Below are 24,043 nucleotides of genomic sequence, written 5' to 3'. Positions count from 1 at the left end.
GAACCTCGATACCTGACGGACCAGTCGATGGGCTGCGTTCTCTTCCCCCACCCCAGGCAGGGACGCCTCTCTGGGTAAGCGCTGCGCCTCTCACCCTCTGAGTGACAGTTATCCCCGGGTTCTTGTATTACCATCAAGTTTGCTAGCAAGAGTAACCTTAACTAGTAGCACTATTGTAGTTAGTGAATTTATCAACGGCAATCTCGAATCTGTTTCTGTCGCTCTGAATAAAATAACTAATTTCGATTTTTGTGCATCTGCTCAGTGCAAGTCCTTTTGCTGGGGCTCTGATAAACGAATCAGTGAGAGTCCTGGGACTCTGACAGACAAATTTCAAAACTGCATTCCTTTTAACACGACACCTCTCTTGGTAAGGTTACAGCCCGGTCTCCCTACTACAGACCAATACTCCTTTTAGGGTTGGATCCAGAGCAAAGATCACCAGAAACGCATTTTTATTTTTGTCCATACTACGATCTCCAGTTGTTTGTATTCCTGCTCCTCAGGAGGGCTTGGCTCCAGGGTCTCTTGGAACATCTCAGCAGGTAGGTGCACTTTAGAACGTCTCAGCATATCCGTGGGATGGTGGATTGCCCCCAACCCTGCTTCAGTCTGGGGACTTTAACACCACTTCTGCATCACTAATTCGGATGGATTTAGGATTCATTACATTACATTTAAGGATCCACTAAGGATGTTATTTCTGAGCTCAAATACCCTTTAAAGGAAATTATTTTCATAGGCCAGACCTGAATTTGCAAGCTAAGACAAATTTTTCTTACCATTATCCGCTTCCTAAACTGTCTCACAACCATCTTACAGAGTATGATAACAGACTTAGTTAAAGGCTTTTACCTGTGGAAACCACAGCCAGATCAGTGCTTGACTGAGACCGCAATGATTACGACAATGAACAGCAGAACGGCCAATGCGACAGAGAGAAGGCAGCACTTCATCTTCCTGGCTCGTAGCTAAAAGAAGAGAAAGAAAGAAATAAATGCATGGACGTTTAACAGGAAGACGGAGAGTAAATCCATGATGAAATTTTGCTATTTTTCCGTTAGTAGGACAAGTCAATACAACATGGAAAATTTGTCTCTTTTTTCAGACTGACTCATCCTTCTGGACAATCCAGATTCTTCCTTTTCAGTGAAATACAAATACAATCACCTCAAATACAACCACCTTCTCTATACTACTTTCTTCCAGCTTAAATCTTTCTTTGTGTCACACTAAATTTCCAGACTCTGCTTGGAGGGCTGGACTTGGGTAAGGTTTTCAGTTTGGTTTTGGTCTGGGGGTGTCAAATCTGCTTTTTGGCTGCCAGGAGAAGACTGTTTCCTGCAAGATAAAAAGGTCTCTCTCCACCCTGCTGTGCAAGGAAATCTAGCCAAGCAATAAGGCAGGCTGGTTACAGGGTAGGCAAATGCACCTCCAGCATTAACTACCCTGATTTAATTCAAATTAAGATATGGTAAAAGAGATTCTACAGGGTTTTAATTTTGATGTCTGTTTCTACTTAAACTCATCAGCCTTCCCAGTGACCTCCATGGACATAATGTTGCTTGTTCCCATTTAAAATCTTTTGCAGATAGTTCAATTCCTCTTCCTCCCTTTTGGATGGATTAGAAGAAGGGTGTTTCCATGATCCCGCAGTGTCAGTAAACCTCTTATCCAACACAAAAAAAAAGAAGTCACTTCAATGAAACAGAATTAACGCAGACATTTTCCTTGAGACCAGATCAACCACTCCTCTAGCCACCAGACTTGATAACACCATCTTGACCTGATAAACCAACTACATTTGTCCGGAGTTCTTCACCTGTTTTACAACTGAAGCAGCACTTTCACAGGAGAGATTATGTTAATATTACTGCTGTTATCCACTTTTCCTTCCTTTCTTTTCCTAACTGCTGTAACCAGCCCTCCCAGTCTGCCTCAGATCCTTTGTTAACTGGTTTACACCACTCTGCACTGCATTGCATTTCTCATAAAGCCAGAGTTCCCCAGCTATTTTGTTTTACAGCTGTTTTGGCCTCTTAAACTGCAAGTGACAGGAGACTCATCTCTTCCATTGGTGCTCCAAAGCCCAGTGCTTCATTCCTTCGCAACCTTCCCAGGGCCCATCCGTTTTGCTGTGCAGAGCTGGAGAAGCACTTTCAGCAGAGAACTGTGATGCATGACCCGTCCTCTCCTCCAGAATCAATCACCAACCAAACTGGTGTTTTTTATTAAAGTGTGGATTTCCAGATTATTATTTTTTAACAAATTAAAACACTGTGTTGTCCTACCTCCATAACAGATAATCAGTGATTCATCTTGGCTTTCCATTTGCTTTTCAATTACTCACACAGAAATGTTTTCTTTGGGTTTGGAAAAAAATAGGTGCTTTAAAAATATCATTCCATGTGCACATAGTAAGAAGGATCTTTTTGTCAGGTATGCTAGGAAGGAGGGTGTGGGGGGACACTATTCTCCCCCTCCCCAAAACCCTGCTTGGGGTACCCATTTGCTCATGCTTTTCAATCAGTTAACTGTGACTCTCGGGGAGAATGCAGGTGCCCCAGGGCTATGTGTCTAACAATTTTTTTCACCCACAAAGTGACGTTTCTTCATAGTGGCTCTGCACTTGCAACCTTCATTTCTAGAGAGGGAACTAAAATGCATTCTGAAAGCTGAGTGCCTAAGAGAACAGCCCTGCTATGGCGTCCTCTTTTCTTTTAACCTTGATTAATTCCAAGTCAAACCAGGAAACCTCTGCTTAAAACTGCAGACTACCTTAAAACACCTAGATGTCCTTCTCCACTTCCAAAACGCCAGAGCCTTTGTTTGGTCAGCAGAGGATGCTAATGGGTCATTCAACTTCAAGAAGCATTCGCAAATATTCCTGATGAGAGTTTCAAAGGCTGTACAGTTATCAGTTCAGATTGCTTTTCCATCAGTCCCTCTGCAGACAGATTCCCTTGTTTTGCTCTTTCTAGCATTGCAAAGTCCTGTTCACTCTTATTTTGCAGTTAGTCTCTCCCTGCCCCCCTTTTTTTCTTGTTTTTAGCCAACATAAAGCAAGCATAAAACTCAACCATAAACGGACTAACAGACTAATCAGAGGGTAGGAGAGATGCAGCCAAGCCTGTATGCTGGTATTTTGTTCACATTTTATGACCTTGTCCTGGCCAGTAAGTCAGGATAATGTTTCCTGCTCTGTTTACAACATCTCTTAGTGGATTTAGTATTACTGTCCTTCACAGCCATATAATCTGTTGCAGGATTCTCCTATTAATTCCTAATTCTTTCTTTACTTTATATTTCTATAAGGAAAATGTTCAGTTCTTCGAGTCCCTTTAGTCTCCAGTCATAAATTTGTACATGCTGGAGAAGCAGTAGAAACACAGCTTCTGAGCCCTGCCTGATCACACAACCTTTTCTACACACACTGAGGAAGAGTGGCCGTATATCCCAGCTCCTTTTTGTCACTTAGACGGAAAACTACTGATACAGGAGCAAAAGGCAGCAGTTTCCCTCAAGGTACAGATGCACACGCTGCTTTCGGAAGGGCTATGCAAGCATCCCTTCACTAATGACTTGACACCCCATGGAGTTCACAAACCCTGTGAACTGAAAAAAAACCCAACAAAAAACCAAGCCACCTGTAAAAATCATTTATTTTATGACATAATTCTTCAGGGAGCTTTGCATTTTTATAACATTTCCCACACAACCGACTAATCCGCAGTTGAGTTCACTGTCTTTTTCCAGCTCTTTCTCCCCTCAACTGCTGAAGATCTTTTTTTCACACTGTGCATTAATGCTATTCCCTATTCTCCTTGAATTTCCCGGGCTCCAACACAGGAAGCTCTGAGAGCATGGGCAATGTGACCTCCTCTCAGTTCCTGCAGCCTGCACCCACGATTGCTTGCAGAAGCAATTGTAAGATAATTTTGCCCAGCATCTTCCACTTGCAGTTGAAACATACTTAGCTGCTTACCAAAGCAAAGACATACCTAGGATTACTGGCACAGCAGAGGTATAATAGCTGAAGTATACTTTTGGTACAAACTGAATCTTGAGGGTGTTGCCCCCAGCTTCTAAGAAGTACGAATTAAAATGGAAGGAACAGCTTTTTCCTGGAGACTTGAAGGCGTCGCCGAACACTCCTAGAGGTGACAAAACAGTATGGCTCTTTTCTCCCTTTTTTTTCCCCTGCTAAACTGCAAAGCTCTGTCCACATATAAGAAGCACTAGAATTTAAAAAAAAAAAACTCCTAAAAAACATGTTCCTCCCAAGAAAACAGTTTCCAAACCTCCATTTCAGAAAACACTGACTCCCTTTATCTATCACTTAAAATGCGTATCTAAATAGAGAAATCGAAATCAATGCAACAAACAAAATTTCAGGCTGAATCTGGGAAAAGTTTAAAGCTACCAGAAATTAATATTTTCTGCTAGAAAATGTATGAAAAATAATTACGAGTAGTATTATCTTATTTAATTTTAACTATATTAGCTTATTCTGAACCTTGAATGGTATACTCTTGCAGTGCTCTGTTTTTATAGCTCTGTCCCAACCTGTTGTAACCCCATTTCCCATAACACCTAGAATTTGTTGATTAAATTGGAGCTAATCTATTTTCATTGTACACATTTTCCCAAGATGAAAAGAATGCAGTGTGGGACAAAAAACCCTAATCCTGTAGTAAGAAGTAATGGCTTTTTACAGTTATTTTTGTTAGGCTCTCAGGGTTTTTAGTAAAACAGTATAGGTAAAGATATATTTTAATCCTGACAGGTTCGTTAAACACACATGTGAAATAGGAGTGAAAAGTAGGGTAGGAATGAGCAAGGCTGTTTAGGGACACAGCTGAGAAGCACTTTATATTGACAGGCAAACTGGATGTGGCTGAGCCTGGAAGAAACCTTTCCCTCATTGTTTCATAAAAATATGCTGCAAGTCATATTTTACAGCCTAGAAGATATTTATTTCTTGGGGGTGAAATGTGAAATGTTGAAAGACATTTTAATTATGTCACAACACATAGCTAAGTAATTAAAAACTATTAAAGCCCATTACAGCCCCAGGCCCAGAAAAGCAAGTTTCATCTTGGAAATTCCTAAGGAAATGCAGTTACAAGGAGGAGAGAAATGTTTTCTTGCTAAGGATTCAAAAGCTAGCTGGGGCAAAGCATAAGTAATAGGAGAGGCTAGAAGAAACTGTTTTTCCTGTGTTTATATAGAATAGAAAAAAATGAGTCAAACCAGTAAGCCTTTGATTCACATATGGAAAAGCAACATGGTGCTTCTCTACCCTCTATGGATTGGTTATACCATACACTGTGAGGCAGGAAGGTCAAGATTTCACAACCAGCTCTTACTAAGGAGGCAAAAAGCCCTAGAAACAGGCATTTTAGTTCAGGCAGGGATCCATACTAGAACAGCTGCTCTATTCTGGGAAGCTCAGAGCATACGACACCGCTTCAGAATAGAGACATACCCTACAACTCCACGGTTGTGGCATTTTCTAAGTCTCGCGCAGGACAAAAGCATTGGGCAGGTTGATATCGTTAGCTAAGTTGATCTCACCACCATCCTACCTTCTTATTCCATCTCTCCTTGTTCTTAGCCCTTGGACTAGGATAGGGATGATGATAGCAGGGAAAAGCATCGCCCATTAACCCAAGACCATGTGTCTCTGTTCCTCCCTCCTGCAATGCCAAATAATAAAGCATTTGACATACTCTAGGCTTTTCAGTTAGATTGTATGGGCAAGAACCTGCCTCCTAGGGAAGGAGGTCCATTTTTCAGTCATCGTTTCTTAGGTTATTATGGTAAGCAAGCGAAAATCTACCCTGTACTCAATACCAAAAGACTCAGTAAGACTACCCATTTTTACCTACAGAAATGCTTGTGCATACTTTAAACACAATTTTAAAATAATGAATAAATAACGAAGCATTTTCCAATAGAGCCAGGATTACAAGAACTTCTGAAATTACAGTCCCACTACCCAAGCAAAGAAACCATTGAAGATTTATCTGCTATGGAGATCTATTTCCTGCAAACCCATCCAGCAAATAAAACCCAAAAATGATTGAATTTAGAAACCACACAATAACAGTCTCCAGTCATCAGGTCAGGTCCTTTTAAAGGCCTCTGTTGGGCAATGAAAATCCACCTTGATTAATTTTCAAGTACTGTTTCCTTCATTGTAAGATTAACAAATCTGTTTGACATAAAATGGTACACTTTATATGCAAATCTCTGTAGAGAGAGTTTTGTGACATTAAAGAGGTTCATACAATTTTGTTCACCCTGCCCTCCGAGGTCATTTGGAATTGCACGAAAGCATTTGTCTATGCCCTTAATATGCATTTTGAAAGCTAATTTGAGGTCTGCTGGATTGAGAGCCCAGGTCCTTAATTACATTTGGACGTGTTTATACAGAGATGATATTATGAATCTGAAACTACTGTCATTCCAACATATACCAGCAGAAACTCTGCTGAAGGCTGTGGAGTTCTCATGGGGGAAAAAAGGAAATATTGGAGTAACACAGCAGAAAATCAGACCTTGTATTTTTGTATTTACCTCCAAGCATTATGTAAACATACAGAGGGAAAAAAAATCCCCTTACACTTGCACCAGTTTTAATCATTATTATTTTTGTTTTATATTCCATTTACATTCATAAGATCCCTTAGCTAAGTCATACACAATCATCTCTGATAAGAGAGTAAACACACTGTGTTATTGCAATGGAAGTGAGGAATATGACCTTTAACGTGTGTACAAATTAAAATGCACTGACCAAATTCGGTGACCTTTATGGTAAAGCTTCCTTATAGAGTAACAATGAATTTGCTATTAAATATCACTGCTTCTGCAGACAGGCTAGAAAAGGCCAGTAATATTATTAAGCACTTTCGGTGTGTTTAAATGAGAACGAAGCAGACAAGATGCATATGAGTAAAACCCACAAGATACGAGAGCAACAGGAAAAGTCCAGCCCACACCAGCAAGGAAATATCACTTTGCTTTGACACATTGTTTTTGTGGCTTTACTTCCACATCATTTGGACTGATTTCAAACTTCCCCTTATGATGCTGTGTCTTTGTATTTGCCACTTTCCACTAATTCTTCACAGTCTTCCCATTCCCCATAAGTCTCTTCGTGATTCTGTTCTTATTCATTTATCTTCTTCACCCCAGGTGAAGCCAACTGCCATCTATAAGTATGGTCCCTCAGCTTATCCTATTGTAAGACTATATTTCCTGCCATATAACTATTTAGCCAGTGATAACCATTCGAGATTACATTTTCCATGCCTGCAATCCACCTCAAGCTATTTCATTTAAATGAAAATATTGCAGCCAAAACAAAGAAGAAAACTATCGAACATGCTTTGGAGAAAGGTGGGGAATGTGAGGAGGAAGAGGGAGAAAGGAGTTCGTCCTGTCAGTGAGGGTGCACTTTTTAGTGTTTCTAGAAAATTTGGCTCAGCTTGGGAAAGATATGACTTCTCTCAAACCCTGGTTCATGTACGCTCATGACTAGTTCAAAATCTGAGATAATTTTCACCATCTGCAACAGTCTTCTATCAGGATGAGGATAGGAGCACAATGTTTTCTGTGTTAGCTTGCCTAAAAGCTGACAGGAGCTGATGTTAAGCCTGTACACACAGATTTAATTGCTGCATTTTCTAACTTCTGAGTGCTTGAATTAGCAATCTTAATATTCCCTTAATATACTTGTTTTTTTAATGGCTGAGACATCATTTGTAATAACACATGATAATGGCTTACATTTCTATCATGTCTTTCAAGGCAGCAGAACTCCAATGTGATTTACGAATTCACTATAAAGAGGATTATTTTTTTCCCAGCACTGGAATGAAGCCACCTACCTCTGGCAGCTGTTTAAATTCTACATAGCAAATCTAGCCAGCAGTTTAAAGCAGGTAATGACTATTGTGGGTACCTGAAACACCAGAGAGCCTGCATTTTCCCAAAACAGAATTTGCCCAAGGTAGAAAAGCAAATGCCCTTATACTTTTGCAGAAACCACCTTGAGATGCTTAACAGCCCCACACAGGCAGGCTCACAGAGACCTTAACTCCCCCAACAATTTAAACCCAGAAACACAGCTGCAAGGGAGCAGAGCAGAGAGAGAATGATTCGACCCCATTAAAGCAGTGCTGTGCTCAGAGAAAGACTTCTTGCTGAGCCGTGTTTATTAGTTAGATTATATTATCATATGAATAGGACTACTTGGCTGGATTGGAAATTACAATCTTTGGGTCACTGGGCTGCTGCTGATCTCAACCCTTTGATCCCAGCAGTTCAGCCAGCTTTCAACCCACCTCACTTACCTAGTCTGTACGTCATCAGTTTTTCTATGAGGGAATTACGGGAGCCAGTGCAGAAAGCCTTAATTATAGAACCAAGTGCGGAAAGATTTGGCTTATTCTCTGTCCTGAAAAATGCTTGGGCTCCCCAAGTTGGTTCCTTATGTCAATGTCAACTAGATTGAACTTTGCAGAAGCTTATGAGGACCAGAGCCAAAGAAAGTATATAGTTTGGTTCAACTCCATTGGTGTTAATGGAACCACTCCAGTGTACCCTTATGAGATTCTGATCCAAAGAAGTTAATAATTTCTCCTTAGTACTATGTGTATAGCTATATGTAACACTTTTATTTGAAAATTCTAATAAAAATAAAATGCTTGGTAAAGGGTGGAGCATCAGCCATGAAAGACCTTCAGACCATCCTCAAACAAATGCAAGTGTTAGATAAAGAAAACAAAAGCACTTTTGGGGGTAGAGGAAAAAATTCATATAACAATATTTTTCACATTGGGACTGAAAGAAAGGACTTTCTGTCTTCAAAGCACACTGTTCTTGAACTAAGACTTGCCTTCAAATCTCATCAGTAATTAAGACAAATTACCCTCAGTGTAAGTCTTCAGGCACCAAAGAGCAAGCTGAAGGTTTAAGCTGGTCTGATTCTATCACCAGAAGGCAGCTGTACATATAAACATCAGTCAGTACATTACAGTAAAGGAGCCACAAAAAAGCTCCTCCCAGCCCTATGAATCATAAATAAAACCAATTTTTGGAAGGGGTTCAGGAAGTACTGTGCCATCAACACCTCAGAAAGTCTGTGTTAGGAGCTGATGAATCTCCAGAGTGGAAATGTCAGAGAACCGTAATAGGCAGTATTCTGTGTTTGTGTTTTCATTAGACCAATTGATATGATTGAAAAACAAACAACTCAAAAAGCAGGAAAGACTTATGCTACTTGTTTCAAAGTCTGCCTGTTTTTTCTTTACTGTGTCCATTGATTTAATATAGGACATTACTTCTTAGAAACTTTGCTCACCACCATCTCTAGACCATCATAACATCACTCCTATTCTAGTAGTATCTCTACTACTGCTAAAACACTACCATCATGCATGCCAAGCAGTGATTGACAGGCACAAACTATCATGCATTACTTCATAGTGTTGTAGAACAGAGCTAACTTCTGCTGCACTGAACTTTAAATAGATCTCTGAACATGGGTTTTTCTGGTACTGAAGTCCAAAGAGTGTAGAGAAAAAATGTTTCAATAAAAGGATTAAGAGAATGTTCCTTAAAAAAGAAACCCCAAGAGAACCATCAGGTTTTGCAGCCAAGAATATTATTAAAGTTCAAGACTGATTTTTCCTCCCCAGTATGCTATTTTTCACCGGTTTACAAGCATTCACCATGTCACTGCTGCTCCTTTGCAGTGTGCAGACTACTTGGGAGCAAAGTGCTAAGTAACAGTGAGTAAATTAAACTGAGACCAGGCATGAAAATCTTACTTGGGAAAAACAACAAATTGTGTGCTAGGAACTCGGGGAATGCACACCTCCACACTTTGCCTAGCACAGCATAGATCTACAGGCAGATTAAAAGCTATTTTACAGCTTATTAACCCTACAAATACCTATATGTGGGTCTTTATCTATTCAAAGTAGAGCCCACAGAGACAAGCCTTAAATAATTGCTAAATGAGCATCATTAAAGGACAAAAGGATATTTCCTTTCTACTACCTACTAATATCTGTCACAAGAAGTGTCTAAAGTCACACCTAGTGTAACACCAGTGAAACTAAGAAGAAATAGTAGTGCCTTCATATCTTTTTATTGGGTGGGACAGAATTAAATTTGAAGCTGCATGATTTTCCTGTAGAAGCCATGGAGAATTGGTTAGGCTATCAAAATTCCTGATCTGAGCTTTTGTTTAAACCCAAACAAGCTCTTCAAGGTTTGATTAGTATTTTTATCTGTTATTTTTTTTCATTTTCACATTGGCCTATGAGCTTTCAGTTTTCTGATGGATTAAATGCACAAATGCCAAGAGGTAGCCTGAGTTGATACTGCACTTTTGCCTCTATGAGAAAGCACAAAGTATTGGAAAATTTTGTGAGAGATAGTATTCTCCTGAGGTTTTCTGCTCAGTTTTACAGATGGAGATCCAGGAAAAATCAAACAAAGAGCAGAGTTCAGGACTTGTAAGAACAGCATTCAAATAGAATGACCAAAAAACCCTCAAAATACCAGGCAATGCAGAGAACTGTACAGACAGATATAGCACCTATGCCTACTTTTCTCATTAAATTGTTACGTGATCTTTCATAAGCCATTTAACTTCTTCCTTCCTTAGTTTCCCCTTTTATAAGATTAGGGATGTTACTTCATTAAATAAACAGAGCACTAGTAGGGACATCTGTTAACGATGGATCGCATTTTGTGTTGCTAAGATCAACACACAAACACTGGTTTTTTTTAATATCCAGTTTGTATGTGGATGGGGTTTTCTTTGTTTTTGTTTCAGGTAAATGAGTTCAGTCATTTCTGAGCTTAGAAGCTTTAACATCTTTCTAGATGATAGCACTTCTCTTTAATTATGTAGTCACACAACAGAGTTATGGGTATGGCACTGGAGCTCATATTGCAGAGGAATAAAATGTAGTCCCTTCCTTCATCTCTCAAACAACCATTTGGAGTTCTCTGCAGCATTATGCTTAAGTATATGTCCTAAACTGTATTTTACTCTGAACTAAGATAAAGTGAACAATGTCTGATAGGAAAGTTGAAAACAACGACTGGTCTAAACATTTTACTGTTCATTAGTTCCTAGCAATAAGACAGTATTCAGAAGCATGCTGCATTATTCGCTGCCAACAAAGCTGTGCATTTCCTGCATCTACGTCAAAATTCTTGTGTCTTTACAAATTGTCATGGATTGTGAATAAAAGAGATCAGTTTGTTACAAACAATGGAATACCAGCATTGCTTCACAAATGGCCTTGGAGCCTGATTCTGTTGGTCAAAATCGTAATCTCAGGTCTAGGCACAGTCTAGTCAGCACTGCCAACACAGAGGACTTTTTATGTAAAGTGTGTAGTAATAATTTGACTGTGATAGACAACATAATAGAGTTCTGTGAATGTCACAAAGCGTAGTGCCCGCAGCGTCTCCTACAGAGCATATCCATTACTAGCAACAATGAGAGCAATGAAGAGCAATGTAGCCAGTTTGCAAGATTAGAAAGCACACCTACTCCATCCATTTATGCTGTGTAAGTTAAAAACATTATATAAATATTTCCTCCAATGAACAAGACAGCAGAGAGATGTAATTCTCCAGCATGGTGGAAACAGGGGCATTTCACCGAAAGACAACATGTCACTCAACTATAAATAACTTTTAGCCAAGAAAAAGAAATTTCAGTTACATAGTATCTAAAGAAATCTTTGTAGAGATACACAGCCAATAAATTAATAAACTGTCAACTAGGCTAAGTTTAAAAAGCTTTTATGTAGTTCAGTTTGTTGCGACATGGTTTTCTTAAAAATATGCTGGGTGGTTCTCCTAGGCTGCTGAGAAGATGAGGATATTAATCAGTTTCCTTGATAAGGCTTATCTGCAAATCCTCCCAAACTTACCTACAAATCCTCCTAAACTTCTGAAAAATGATCTGAATGACTGGTTTTAAGCTCTGAGAAAGTTTTGAAAGTAGTTCTGAGTACTTCCACCTAAACTGAAACCTCCATGGGAGATTATGTGCAGGTGCTATTTGGAGAACAGTTCAAACACAGACATCTCCAGAGAGGTCCCGCTTGTGGAATTTTTTGAGGTTGGCATTCAAGAAACCAGATATTTTTGAAGAGTCTGGAGAAGTGAAGGGAACCTCTGAACTTGTTAAGTGTTCCAGCTTTTTTTACATGCAGCTGATCAAAGCTTTTAACTCCCCATTCCTTTTCTCCTGGCATCTACGACAAGAGCTTAAATAGTTGAGCTCCAGATGGGAAAAAAACCCATATAGATATCTGTATGGATGTGTGTATACTTTCCCCTTTCTGCTTGTCAAAGCCTCTGTACTTAACATATTAATTTATTGAGTTTAACTTTTTAATGCTAGCTCCTTTAAGTCATTAGAGCTCCTTTTTTCATTATAATCCTCTTATTTGGTAATCAGTCTGAGTCTGCCTGCATTTTTAAAGAATATTTTAAAGTTGCTGGTGGAGATCAAGGAAAGTTTTTTCTTGATCTACTTCACAAACTCCAATTTATTATTAGTCAGTGGTTCGGTACGACACTTAGGCCTACAGTCATTTTGTTGCACTTCTCTGTTTCTTGTATTGCCCTTTATGAATGGAGGTGTTATTTTTCTTTTAAATGCATTGTGGCTGTTGAAAGTTGACCAGCAGAGAGCTAGAGGAATTAAAATAGATATGGCAAAGATTGTAATAGCTGCTGTAATGTTCTTCAACTGGAAGAAACACCAACAGACCCTTTTCTTTAGTGAGTCATTCCTAAAATCAGTCATAATGCATTTCTTAATACTCTAATTATTTGACATGCAAGACTGTCTTTGCACAAGAGATCTGAGAACACGAACTAATCTCAAGATACCGGACAGATCATCATGAGCAACAAACTTCCAGTCACCTCTGACTCAAGCTTCTATTTCTAAAGATAAACAAATCCACCCCTCACCATTACCAGCCTTTCTGCTGTTCACTATATGTACTTTAAAAGGCAGAGAAATCATTAATTCATAGCAACATCATATGTCAGTTTGAACACATCAAAGAAAAGTCCTCATAATCCCTTTGCATACCAGCTATGGGGCACAGTAAAACTCAGTGAAGCAACGGGCAACAACACTCTTAACAGAAGTTTAACAGCGCTACTATTCCCTCTGTGATCTTTCAAACCCTATTTAAAGATAGAACTTCATTTATTCACTTAAGCAAAAAGCTGTAGACAGCAAGCTGCTTACCCTTCTTTCTCAAATCTAATGTTCAGTGGGAGAGGAAAAAAAAAAAGAAGTCGTCGGCATAGGGGCAGTCCCACATCAACTAATCTCTGCAGTGAATTAATTGAACAATTATATTAGCCAAGCCTTCACTTCTGACATGGCACAGCTGACATTAATTGGGCCACAATCAAGATAGTAATTCAGGTTAATTGGATTTCCACTGTCAGCAGCTATCAGCTTGTTTCAATATGCTGCTGTCATTTAAGAATAATTAATCATGGATGACTTTATTGGATGGCACCGGTTGACAACTGATGGTGTGGTGACGCTTGAAAAAGTTGGTGATTGCTGTAGGCTTACTGAATAGTGGTTTCCTTTGTAGAGATTATTCTACCACCACTGCATGTTAAGACCCAAAATTTGCTACATAAAGTGTTGAGACAGTGATATTTGCTGACCCTTGCACACATGCAGAGAGAAAAAGAGTGGGCTGGAGAAAGAACTGGCCATTCCCACTGAAATAGCGCTGCAAAAGGTCAGAGGGATGTGCATGTTCCACTGCAGCCTTCAGGCACACAGTTATTGTTTGGCTATTGCTACAGCAACAAAGGATTCAATAATACAACAGTTCACATGCTGTAAGAGCTGAAATGCCAAGCCTGATCTAGTGTTATTTGCTTTTCTCCATTCATAATAGGCCATTACTTTGGTTAACATCTGATAATATAATTTATTCAATCTGTTGCCAGAATGTCTGCAAAAATGTCAAGGAACTTATGAAGGCAAGTCTTTATTTATTAATAACTTGAAAAAAAGGCGATGAAACTGTTGTGGGGAAGTGGGGGGGGGGGAAGGCTAAAAATTAAAGTATAAAATGAAAATAATTTAGAGCATTCCATAAGGAGTAGTAGGAACACATTATGTTTCCAAAAAAAAAATGCAATTTAAACTTCAGGAAAGAAAAAGCCTTAACACCAAGTTCTATTAGACTATGTAATTATTCCCCAAGGGGGAAAATATACATATATATTTAAAATTAAAGTACAATTTTAGATTATTTATGACAGAGTGCTAAAAAATCATATCAGAAGTGGCAACACTACTTTGATAGCTGGACGGAGAAAATTTTCTATCAGGACTATGATTAATTTATTGTGTAACTACCAGAAATCAGTTCTAGATGGATGGAGTACACAGAATCAAATTTCTAAAGGAAAATCAGACACCATGGCTCATGAATTTGGCTCCCTCTTTTTTAGCAAAATACCGGACAGAAGGTGGCATGTGCACTACCCAAACAACAGAATACAAATTCCCACTTTGAAGATACTTTCTTGCCGTCAGTCAGAGAAGCCTGATTAGGCAGAAGCATCCATTAACCAAAGCGGGAGAGATGAAGCCATTTATTATGACCTCTCTTCAGAGTAGGACTGATGGTGCTGTAGATACAGGTGAGCAACACACATGAAGTTCATACCCTGTGGGGGTTTCAATTCAGTGAACTTCTCCAGGTTTTTATCTTCAATTATAGCCAAGACCTGGTTGCCTCCTTTGTCTTATTTTCTTGGGAAATTCTTGGGTTTAGAAAATGCTTCTCTGTTAGGGTGCAAATATAGTAGTCTATTTGAAACTAGAATAATCCTTGCTGAAATCCAACCTAATCGAAGCAATAGGCAAAAACATCTAAATGCATGGCTTTATTGTGTTTAATGTCTGTGATTCAAACTGAGCCCAACCATGCAGTAGGTTGTTGCTATTTAAGAGAACTGATAGAGAATGTCAGTGAACTGTTTTGTTTCAGTTTGTCTGCTGGTTTTTTTTAATCCACAATCCTGCTAAATCTTATCGTATGCTTTATTAAATTGTGGGTGTAAATTAGTTATATAACCAGGGAGTCCCTGAATAGATAGCCAAAATGCTGCTCTACAAATGTACATGACAAACAGTTTATGCTTATCGGATTATCTCTGTGTTCATTGCTGACAGATAAAAATTGAATCTGAAACTACATGTGTTTAAGTCTTTTTTTCCTTCTAAACATATCCTCTTAAAGTAGGATTGATGTGCCCTGTTATTAGCCTTGTAATTTGCAAGAAGGCGGGTATTCTTTCACTCCCTTTCCTTGCTCCCAAGAGCTCTAAACTTCTTTGCTAAATTCAGTCACATCCGAGAGAGGAACAGAAGCCCCTAAAATGCTTACGTTCTCATGATAACTTGGTGCCTTGTAGAAAAGACCCCCGCTTCTTTGGTTTGGCAGCAGTTAACTGGTCAAACAGCAAATAGTGCAGTTTCTGGAAACACCATGTTTTTTCAATTTATATATAGTGGGGTTTAAGCAAAGGGGAGAGATGTGAGAAAAAGAGAAATTTAGGGTGACAATGGCCACAGCTGACAGAAAATTAGACATTATTAATTCTGCTGCTTGCACAAAAGCTTGGTTTTCTGTTCAAGAATTTCAGAAAATGCTTCTGTGATGCAGTGAAATGTAATTGCCTATTACCCATGAAAACTATGGCCTGGCCAAAAGGCTCAGTAGGTTGCAATGGCAATATCTGAGGAAGATCCTACAGCAGGCAGAGATATGATAGAATAATAATTCATTTTTCACTCTCCTGTCTTTATAATGCAAAGGTCGCTTTTGGATCTGGTCTCAGATAACTTATCTAACCAGGAAATACGTGACAAAACAGAAAACAGAAGCCATGCCTCTCTTTCAAGCAGATAAAGCGTTATATGAGGTGTTGGATTGACAACGAACACTGCTACCAGCCTTTTAGCAGTAAGGAGGCCAAAGACTGAACTGATCAGGAATATTAGACTATCCTCCCACCTCCAGACATAGTAAAAAAATGAAAGACAGTGGAAACCAAAGTTTGGCTTCACAGGCCACTATTTCTGCACTGGAGGTTTTGCTCTTGAATGGAGAATTTTCTTCTCCGTAATCCCTGTCCACCATCCCTCAGAAGCTCTTAAGTCAGTAAATGCATTTGAAAAATAGATGGAAAAGACTAAGCAAATAGGTGAGTTAAATTGCACTTATTATGTGAACCATGGGAGTCTGTTCCAGCAATGCCAGAGCAAAGCTAATGGTCAGTGGACGTGAAGCTTGCTCAATGGAGTTGTAAAGTTTTGGACTGCTGTTGCCTTTCATCTGTCTATTAACATCTGATCTCTCATGGTTCGAGGAGCTTGTAGGCCATGCCAATATTACAAAATATTACATCATTAAAAACTGTCATTGGCACTGGTGCCAAGAGGTGAGATAAAGGAATACTCAGTGAAGTTGGAGCTGTAACTCCGATGCCGTTCTGGGCATTAATCCATATACCTTGTTCCTTGCTGAATTTTGTTTAATTTTTTCTCATTGTTTTCATGCAAAGATCTTGGAACTGTTTTCTTTTTTTTGTTTAAATAAGACTCAAAAGATGATCCAGATGGCAGGCAGGTGAATGTAGTGTTGCTATTTTTTCATCTTGGAAAGACACACAGATGATATTTCCAAGAAGGAAAAAAATACCCATACCTTTTGCTCCACCTGTTCAATGGTACAGAAATTATATTAACAGATTGGGGGGAATTTTTTCATTATGTGTTTGTTTCACACAGCTAAATACCATGAGAGTGGAATAGTTAATTTTTTTATAATTGTCTGTACTCGTAGCTTAATCCCTTGGAGCACATTACCATTAATAACACATCACAAAGACCTCAGAGCTTTGAGGTAAGCAATAGCAGAAAAAACCAAGATACCTCTCCTTGGATGCTTATGTAGAAATACTGTCTGATGTAGCTTATTCTTTTTAAAAAAAAAGTGAATGTATCTCTCAAATTTACAGCTACCTAGTACCTGGGTGCTACTGTATACTGAAAAGACAAAATTAGGCTCATCTTTTTAACCTCCTGTTGGAACAGCAGCTTACAAGAAGGAGAGCTGGGTAGGGATCTAGTACCCAGCATTTTCTGAGGTGAGCAGGAACGTCTGGAGCTTCACTCAAATTCACAGCCTGCACGCTTAGCCTGTAAAATCCCTGCAACTGTAGCCTTTTTGGATACATCAGGCCATGATGTTCAAACCAATGGAACTGAAATTATTACCATCTTTCTGTAATTAGTTCTGTTGATCTCATTAGCTGGGCTCAGGTGCTGATCTATTGATTGTAATCTTGTAATTGCCATGAATCAATAAATGAGTGTGTGGGTGTGGTGGTAAAAGAGAAGTGAGAAATGACATGTTTTTAAGGAATATTTCTCTTTTTCTTAGAAGTCATCATTTTTTTCTTTACTTCTCCTTGTACTGGATGATTCAAGTCTTCAGACTATTTTTCCAAGAGCATGAAAATTCTGGGTAAGCAGGATCCAAAAATCCAAGTCTTCCAGAGGAAAAAAAACCAAACTAAAATACAGACAAAAGCATTTCCACTTATCCATCACCTCCTACCTCAGCTTGGGGTGGCATTGCAAGAGAATTACACATCAAAGGAGAGATCTTCTGAGCCTGTGGCCTATTCAGTGCTTAATCTTCAGCAGGACAGTCAATGAAGATGCCGATACTGTTCTTAACCAGATTTTTCTGGTTAAGGAACTGGATTGACCTCTTGTTCGTGTCTAGCTTTTGCCCAGCAGCTCAGCTAAGATGATTCAAGACATAATAGCTATAAAGCAGTATTGAATTTTGAAGTGTATCTCAATGGGTGACACAGAGTCATATCAATAAAAGGTCAGAGATGTGTCAGAGGTCCAATATCAGAACAAACACATACTGTTGTGTGTTGGTTATGCATGCACAGACATTTCTGCTACAGAGATTTGCAACTTGGCAGATGCTGAGCCCTTTCTTTGGAAGGTGAGGGGGTAGACTATGAGGAAATGAGGGCAGTTGTCTTAATCTCTATCTGGCAGTTGGTGAGCTGGAACCACATTTTGGGATTTTTACCCCTCAGCTTTCCCAGAAAGTCAGTATTTGGCCTTGCAGACATCCCTTGGTTTCATTGCAACTTTGTGGTTTTATTTGTAAAAGTGCATCCGACATATGCAGAGGAAAACTAATCTTTTCTAGTTGAATGCTGTCTGGCCATCCATGCTCGAAATGCAAGGAGAGGATGTATAAAAGGCAGATGTGCTGCAAAGTTTAATTCTACAGTGCTGAACTGATCGATCTGACATGACAAAGAATCTTTTTAACTTGCTTGTATGCTTCTGCTGGAAGTCCAGAAAACAAGCAAAAGAAACTGGAAATTCTTACATATGAAAACATGTACCTAAGTGAAATTACTAAATTCTTTTTGGAAGACCAGAAACAAACCCCTTCTGATAGAATCATAGAATGGTTTGGGTTGGAAGGGACCTTAAAGATCATCTAGTTCCAACCCCACCACCATGGGCAGGGACACCTTCCACTAGATCAAGTTGCTCAAAACCCCGTCCAACCTGACCTTGAACACTTCCAGGGTTGGGGCATCCACAACTTCTCTGGGCAGCCTGTGCCAGTGCCTCACCACCCTCATGCTGAAGAATTTCTTCCTTATATCTAATCTAAATCTACCCTCTTTCAATTTAAAGCCATTACCCCTTGTCCTATCACTACAGGCCCTTGTAAAAAGTCCCTCTCCAGCCTTCTTGTAGGCCCCTACAAGTACTGCTAAGTACTTTCTTATTTAACTAGGCTCAGGAAAGTGAGAGGGGTGGAGAGGGGAAACTCTTTGTCAAATACACTGTTTCTTATTAAAGAATTATTAATAATTCAGAATTGCAGAATTATTTCTGAGACATTATTGCAGAATAAATCCTAATTTTGAATATGCACTGCTAATAAGTAAAGCCCAGGAGCAGACACAGTGGTGGGGATTTGTTATAACTATCAAAAGAAAACAGAGAAAATGAAATTACTTCTCAAGCACCTGCCTGTTGATGAGAGAAGATTAAAAAATTAAAACCAGAATCTATGTCGTGAAGGGAAATTTCAGTTTGTGAGGAATATGATTAAGGTTGCAAGGAGCCACTAATAATGAATAAAAATTGCAGTTGCTACTTTTTATGTCATGCTAGTGTAGCTAAGATAAAATGACTTGGTTGCACCTGATTATGATGGATATAGATGAATTACTTACTGGATTGGAAATCTGTAGTTTCCAAGGGATGAGTGATAATGATTTGATTACATTCAATATGAAAAACGGCATCAATTCTCAATCAGTAACATCTTATGTATATAATTGGTGCCTCAAAAGGGCACATCCCAAAACTGAGAAAGTTCTGAGAAAAATTCACAGCAGAAAGCATGTAAATAGAAAAATGAGAAAGAAAATTGAGAGAACTCAAAAGAACAGCCTGTTAACCGGCCGGCATGTCTTGATCTCACAATCAAAAAATGGAGAGTTTTAGTTAGAACTTCATCCTGATTCAGTGAAAAAGTTTTGTCAGCAATTGGAACTTGAAGGACTTGTACTGTGAATGGGGGATGAATGCCCTCTGCAATCCTCTGGTTTTGTAACCACAGCTCTTACAATGATATCGCCAATGGCGTATCCATAGGCCTGAATCCCCATGAGGGACACCCAAAACCCACCTTAACCTCCAATATCCCCAAGCCTCCGTGATGATAGATGCTGACAGACAGATTGATTAAATAGGTCTCATTTACTTAAGAGATGAAGCTTAAAAATACAAATATAATATAAATAGACAGAATGTAACATCAGCTACACATTACAAAGAGAAGCTAAAGGCACCAGTAGAAACAATTCCTGGCCAGGCTAAAGAAACAAGTTTTGGGGATTTTTGGGAGAAAGAAATAAAAGAAATCCTAACAATGTCACAGACCTATTAGGGTGGAGAGAGAATGTTGCTATTAAGGACACAAAAATACAAAAACATTCAATAAACACTTCCATTGCATATTTGGGTAATGAAGTATGTTGTGCTTATATCCCTTGATGAATTATATTTGGAACACAGAAGGTTTTTAAACAATTTGTGCAATCTTTCATCATCAAGTCTGGACAGCCTGTTCCTAAGGGCTCCTAAAGAGACAGCCAAGCAGACCCGTCCTACTGGTGTGTCAAATGTTAATAAATCCAGGATACAGGGGAAATTCCAAAATGCTGAATGAATGTTATACCTCAAAGAAACACAAGAGCATCAGGACAGGTAACTACAGCATGCTGTTTGACCTCAAAAGAATACAACACAGGACTCAACTGGGAATGAATTGAAGTATGGGGCTGGACCCAGTACCAGGCAATTTATTTATTTATAACATTAAATATTTGACTTAATTGGATTGCATTCTGAAAAGCTAGATAAATGATTGCTGAAGGTGACTATGAAGGTCCAATTGTCAAGTGTAAGGTGTTTGACTTCCACACCCCATAACACTCTGATGGAAAATATAGTACTGAGAAATTTCCATGAAACACAATTTCCATTTCCACATGAAGAAGCTTGCGTATTTCTAGTATAGACATTGCTAAGTAATCAAGTTCGGGAAAAGCAAGGAAAGTCTGAGACTATCAATAATCCCACATGATCCATTTCCTGGGACGTGGTCATATTCACAAAGCTTTCCAATTCCTCATGCTGCTGTTGAGAAACACATTGAATGAAACAAGTTCTAACCTGGTTCTCAGGAACAGCCACTAGATCTTACATTTCTGTTCTTAGCACCAGTGATCTGAAGTGTGCCAGGGAATGCAAGGCAGCAAGACATGACAAAAGAGATCCACCCAAACAAATGAATGCATTTCAATGTAGATAAATGTAAACTCAAAAAGTGCAGCGGACTTAAGAGTCAAAGTAGATAGACAGCCCAAGATAAGCTATTGGTGCAATCACATGTCCACAGGTCTGAGGCAAACCTTGCACATGCATGGGGGCAACTAGAAGTGGGAGAAGATTTCATGACTGCGTATGACATTGAGGAGATTGGTACTAAAATGTCGAATACATTTCCAGTACTTATGCTTTAAAATGGATGCTAAGTAACACAACATGGATCAGAAAAGAAAAATTATTTAAGGGTTGGAAAACTGTCATTCAGTGAAAGACAGAAAATTATACTCTGTATATACTTGCAGGAACAGGAAAAGGCCATCTATTAAAAGGCTCTTTAACCTGATGGAAAAGGCTTCAGAAGAGTGTGTAGTTGGAAGCAGACATCAGTTACATTCTAATTAGAAACCAGGTACAGTGCTTGTGAGGTTGGTTAACCACTGGAACAAATGGGATAATTTCTGAGTCTGGTCTGCTAGTTAAGCCTGGACATTTTAGTGTAATAGATGCTTTTAAAAACACAGTTATGAGACTCAATGGACGAATAATTGAGCTGATATATAAGCAATCAGACAGATCATCTAATTACTTATGAAAATTGACACATTTTCAATGTCACATACAAAATTCTGTGAAGTTTCAGAAGCATAGATTTCATCACTTTAACTCAAAGAAGGGGAAAAGAGATCACCTGAGGTAGTAGGGTTGTGTGCTTGTGCAAAGTAGAAGGAATCTGTATTGCCTAGATGTTGCATTTGTCCTAAACATAAACTGCATCATTTCCAAATGGACTTATCAAAACTGTGTAAATGCATTGCATGTAAATAAATTCATAAAATATGTCATTCGAAATAAGACTGTTTATATTTAGACTGCATTTCAGATAGAGTACTCTGGAAACATGCAATTCAGATAGATGCATGTGAAGTGTATTTATTTCTTAAGTGGTGCTGTCTACAATGCTACATTTTCTAAGTGGATTACAAATGCCATCATTTAAAAAAAAGAACGCATTGCATTGGGGAGAGATGACAAACCCATGTAGATGTGTAAACAACAGAACTCATTTATTAAGGAATTAGAATTACAGAAAGCATTTATTAGTTGTCCAGTAAAGGCAGCTAATGCCCCACTGCTTTCTTTGCAGGTAGAGTACTGGTCTCATGAACAACTGTGCACAGGCAGGGTGTTTCATCCACACAAAGCCCCGCTGACTTCTGTAGGGACCCAGATCCGTGCTCCCTTGTAACATATCTAGGAGGTAAGGCTTTGTGTTACCTTCAGCGGTGCTTTGTGTGTGCAGCAAGATCTGTTCATGGTATGTTATGTATATGTTATGGTATATGTTATGAAGAACTCTGTGGCTATGTCTAAATTAGGGAACCTGAGAGCACTTCCGTATTCCTGGGAAAGGGGAGTACTCCAGTACATCCCAGCACCACAAGAGGACAGAACTGTCACTGCTCCGTATGTTTCCATCAAGGCGATGTGTGTCCACGCGGAAGCTATAGGTTGTTTCAGAAAACGCGTGGTGTGGTCGTTGAGGGACTAGGACTTCATGGTGTGGTGAGGCGTGCTCTGTACAGAGGCAGTTCCTAGAAAACAAAGGCCTCGCTTCAGCCTGGATTCATTTAACTTCAACTATCTACAAGTACCACGTGTGATTTGGACATCTAGGTCCCTCCATAGTCAATAAAGACAGTGGATTGCCAATAGACACTGGAAGTGTAGGAGAATATGTCACCCCACAGTGTACTGGGTGTCCAAGCCTGGGTGTTGGCAGCGGGGCTGCAGGGCGGGCTCTGTGGGGAGAGGCCGGGGCTGCCCCGTGCCGGACACAGCCGGTCCCAGCCGGTCCCAGCCGGCTCCACGGGCCCCAGCGCAGGACACAGCTGAGCCCCTCAGCCAAGCTGGGGGCGCCGGGGGGAAGAGAGGCTCCAGAAAGGGCCAAAGGCGGCAGAGGCAGAGGAGGAGGAAGCCGAGGAGGGAGCAGCAGCAGAGGGAGCCCGAGGCCGGAGCAGGAGGAGGGCAGGAGGTGCTGCAGGCCCGGAGCAGGGATCCCCTGCAGCCCTGGAGAGAGCCCGCGGGAGCAGAGACCCACCCTGCAGCCCGGGGAGGGCCCCACGCCGCAGCCGCAGCCGCAGCCGCAGCCGCAGCCGCAGCCGCAGCCGGGGGATCTTTCCCGCAGGAGCCGCGGCCCTGGAGGGAGAGCCCAGGCGGGAGCAGGTTGTCCCGGCAGGACTGCAGCCCGGGGAAGGGCCCGCGCTGGAGCAGGGAGAGGTGTGAGGAGGGAGGAGCGGCCCCGAGGGGCTGTGGTGGACTGACCGCAACCCCCATCCCCATCCCTCTGAACTGATAGAGGCAGGGTGTTGATAGAAGAGCTGGAAATGAAGGAGTGAAGTTAGCCTGAGTAAAGGGTAAGGCTGGAATGAAGATATTAAGTTTATCTTTGATTCTTACTATCCAAATCTATTTTAATTGCTAATAAATGAGTCATATTTTCCCTAAGTCAAGTCTGTTTTCCCTGTCATGATAATTGGGAAGTGATCTCCCCGTCCTTATCTCAACTCACAACCTTTTTCATCTTATTTTTTCCCCTTGTCCAGTTGTGGAGGGGGAGTGAGAGAGCAGCTGGGTGGGCATCTGTCAGCTTGCCAAAGTCAACTCACTACAGTCCTCCACCACACACAGTTAAACGGAATCTGAAGATGGTGGAAATACTGAACACAGCATGCTTACAGGTATGCGAGACTGCTCTGAGAGTGAAGTGTAGATATATTTGGGCCTGTAAGATCTTCCATGCCCACAAAGATGACGGAAAATGATATTCATAAAAAAATGGAAAAGAGGATGCACATGCAGCATCAGTAAGGAAAGATCTACCAAAATGAGAATTAGCTACAAAAAGGACAGACGTGCTCTCTGAATCAGAAAGCTTTCTGATAAAGTTTGCCACTAGAAGACTGACAATGAGCAGACAAAAAA

The 24,043-nt window shown here is 40.0% G+C and overlaps 1 protein-coding gene across 1 annotated transcript in view; it reads right to left on the bottom strand.

Moving 5' to 3' along the window:
• TSNARE1 (t-SNARE domain containing 1) overlaps positions 1 to 24,043 on the bottom strand; it is a 484,504-nt gene that overhangs the window by 67,694 nt on the left and 392,767 nt on the right. Inside the window, exon 11 of the mRNA XM_059815553.1 lies at positions 856 to 971. Coding sequence (XP_059671536.1) covers positions 876 to 971 — 96 coding nt within the window. The 3' untranslated portion in view covers positions 856 to 875. The remainder of the gene's footprint in view (positions 1 to 855; positions 972 to 24,043) is intronic.

The sequence above is a fragment of the Gavia stellata genome, chromosome 3 (assembly GCF_030936135.1).
Source record: "Gavia stellata isolate bGavSte3 chromosome 3, bGavSte3.hap2, whole genome shotgun sequence".
Taxonomy (NCBI): domain Eukaryota; kingdom Metazoa; phylum Chordata; class Aves; order Gaviiformes; family Gaviidae; genus Gavia; species Gavia stellata.
The sequence above is the reverse complement of the archived record's forward strand: the minus strand, read 5'-3'. Positions and strand labels throughout refer to the sequence as shown.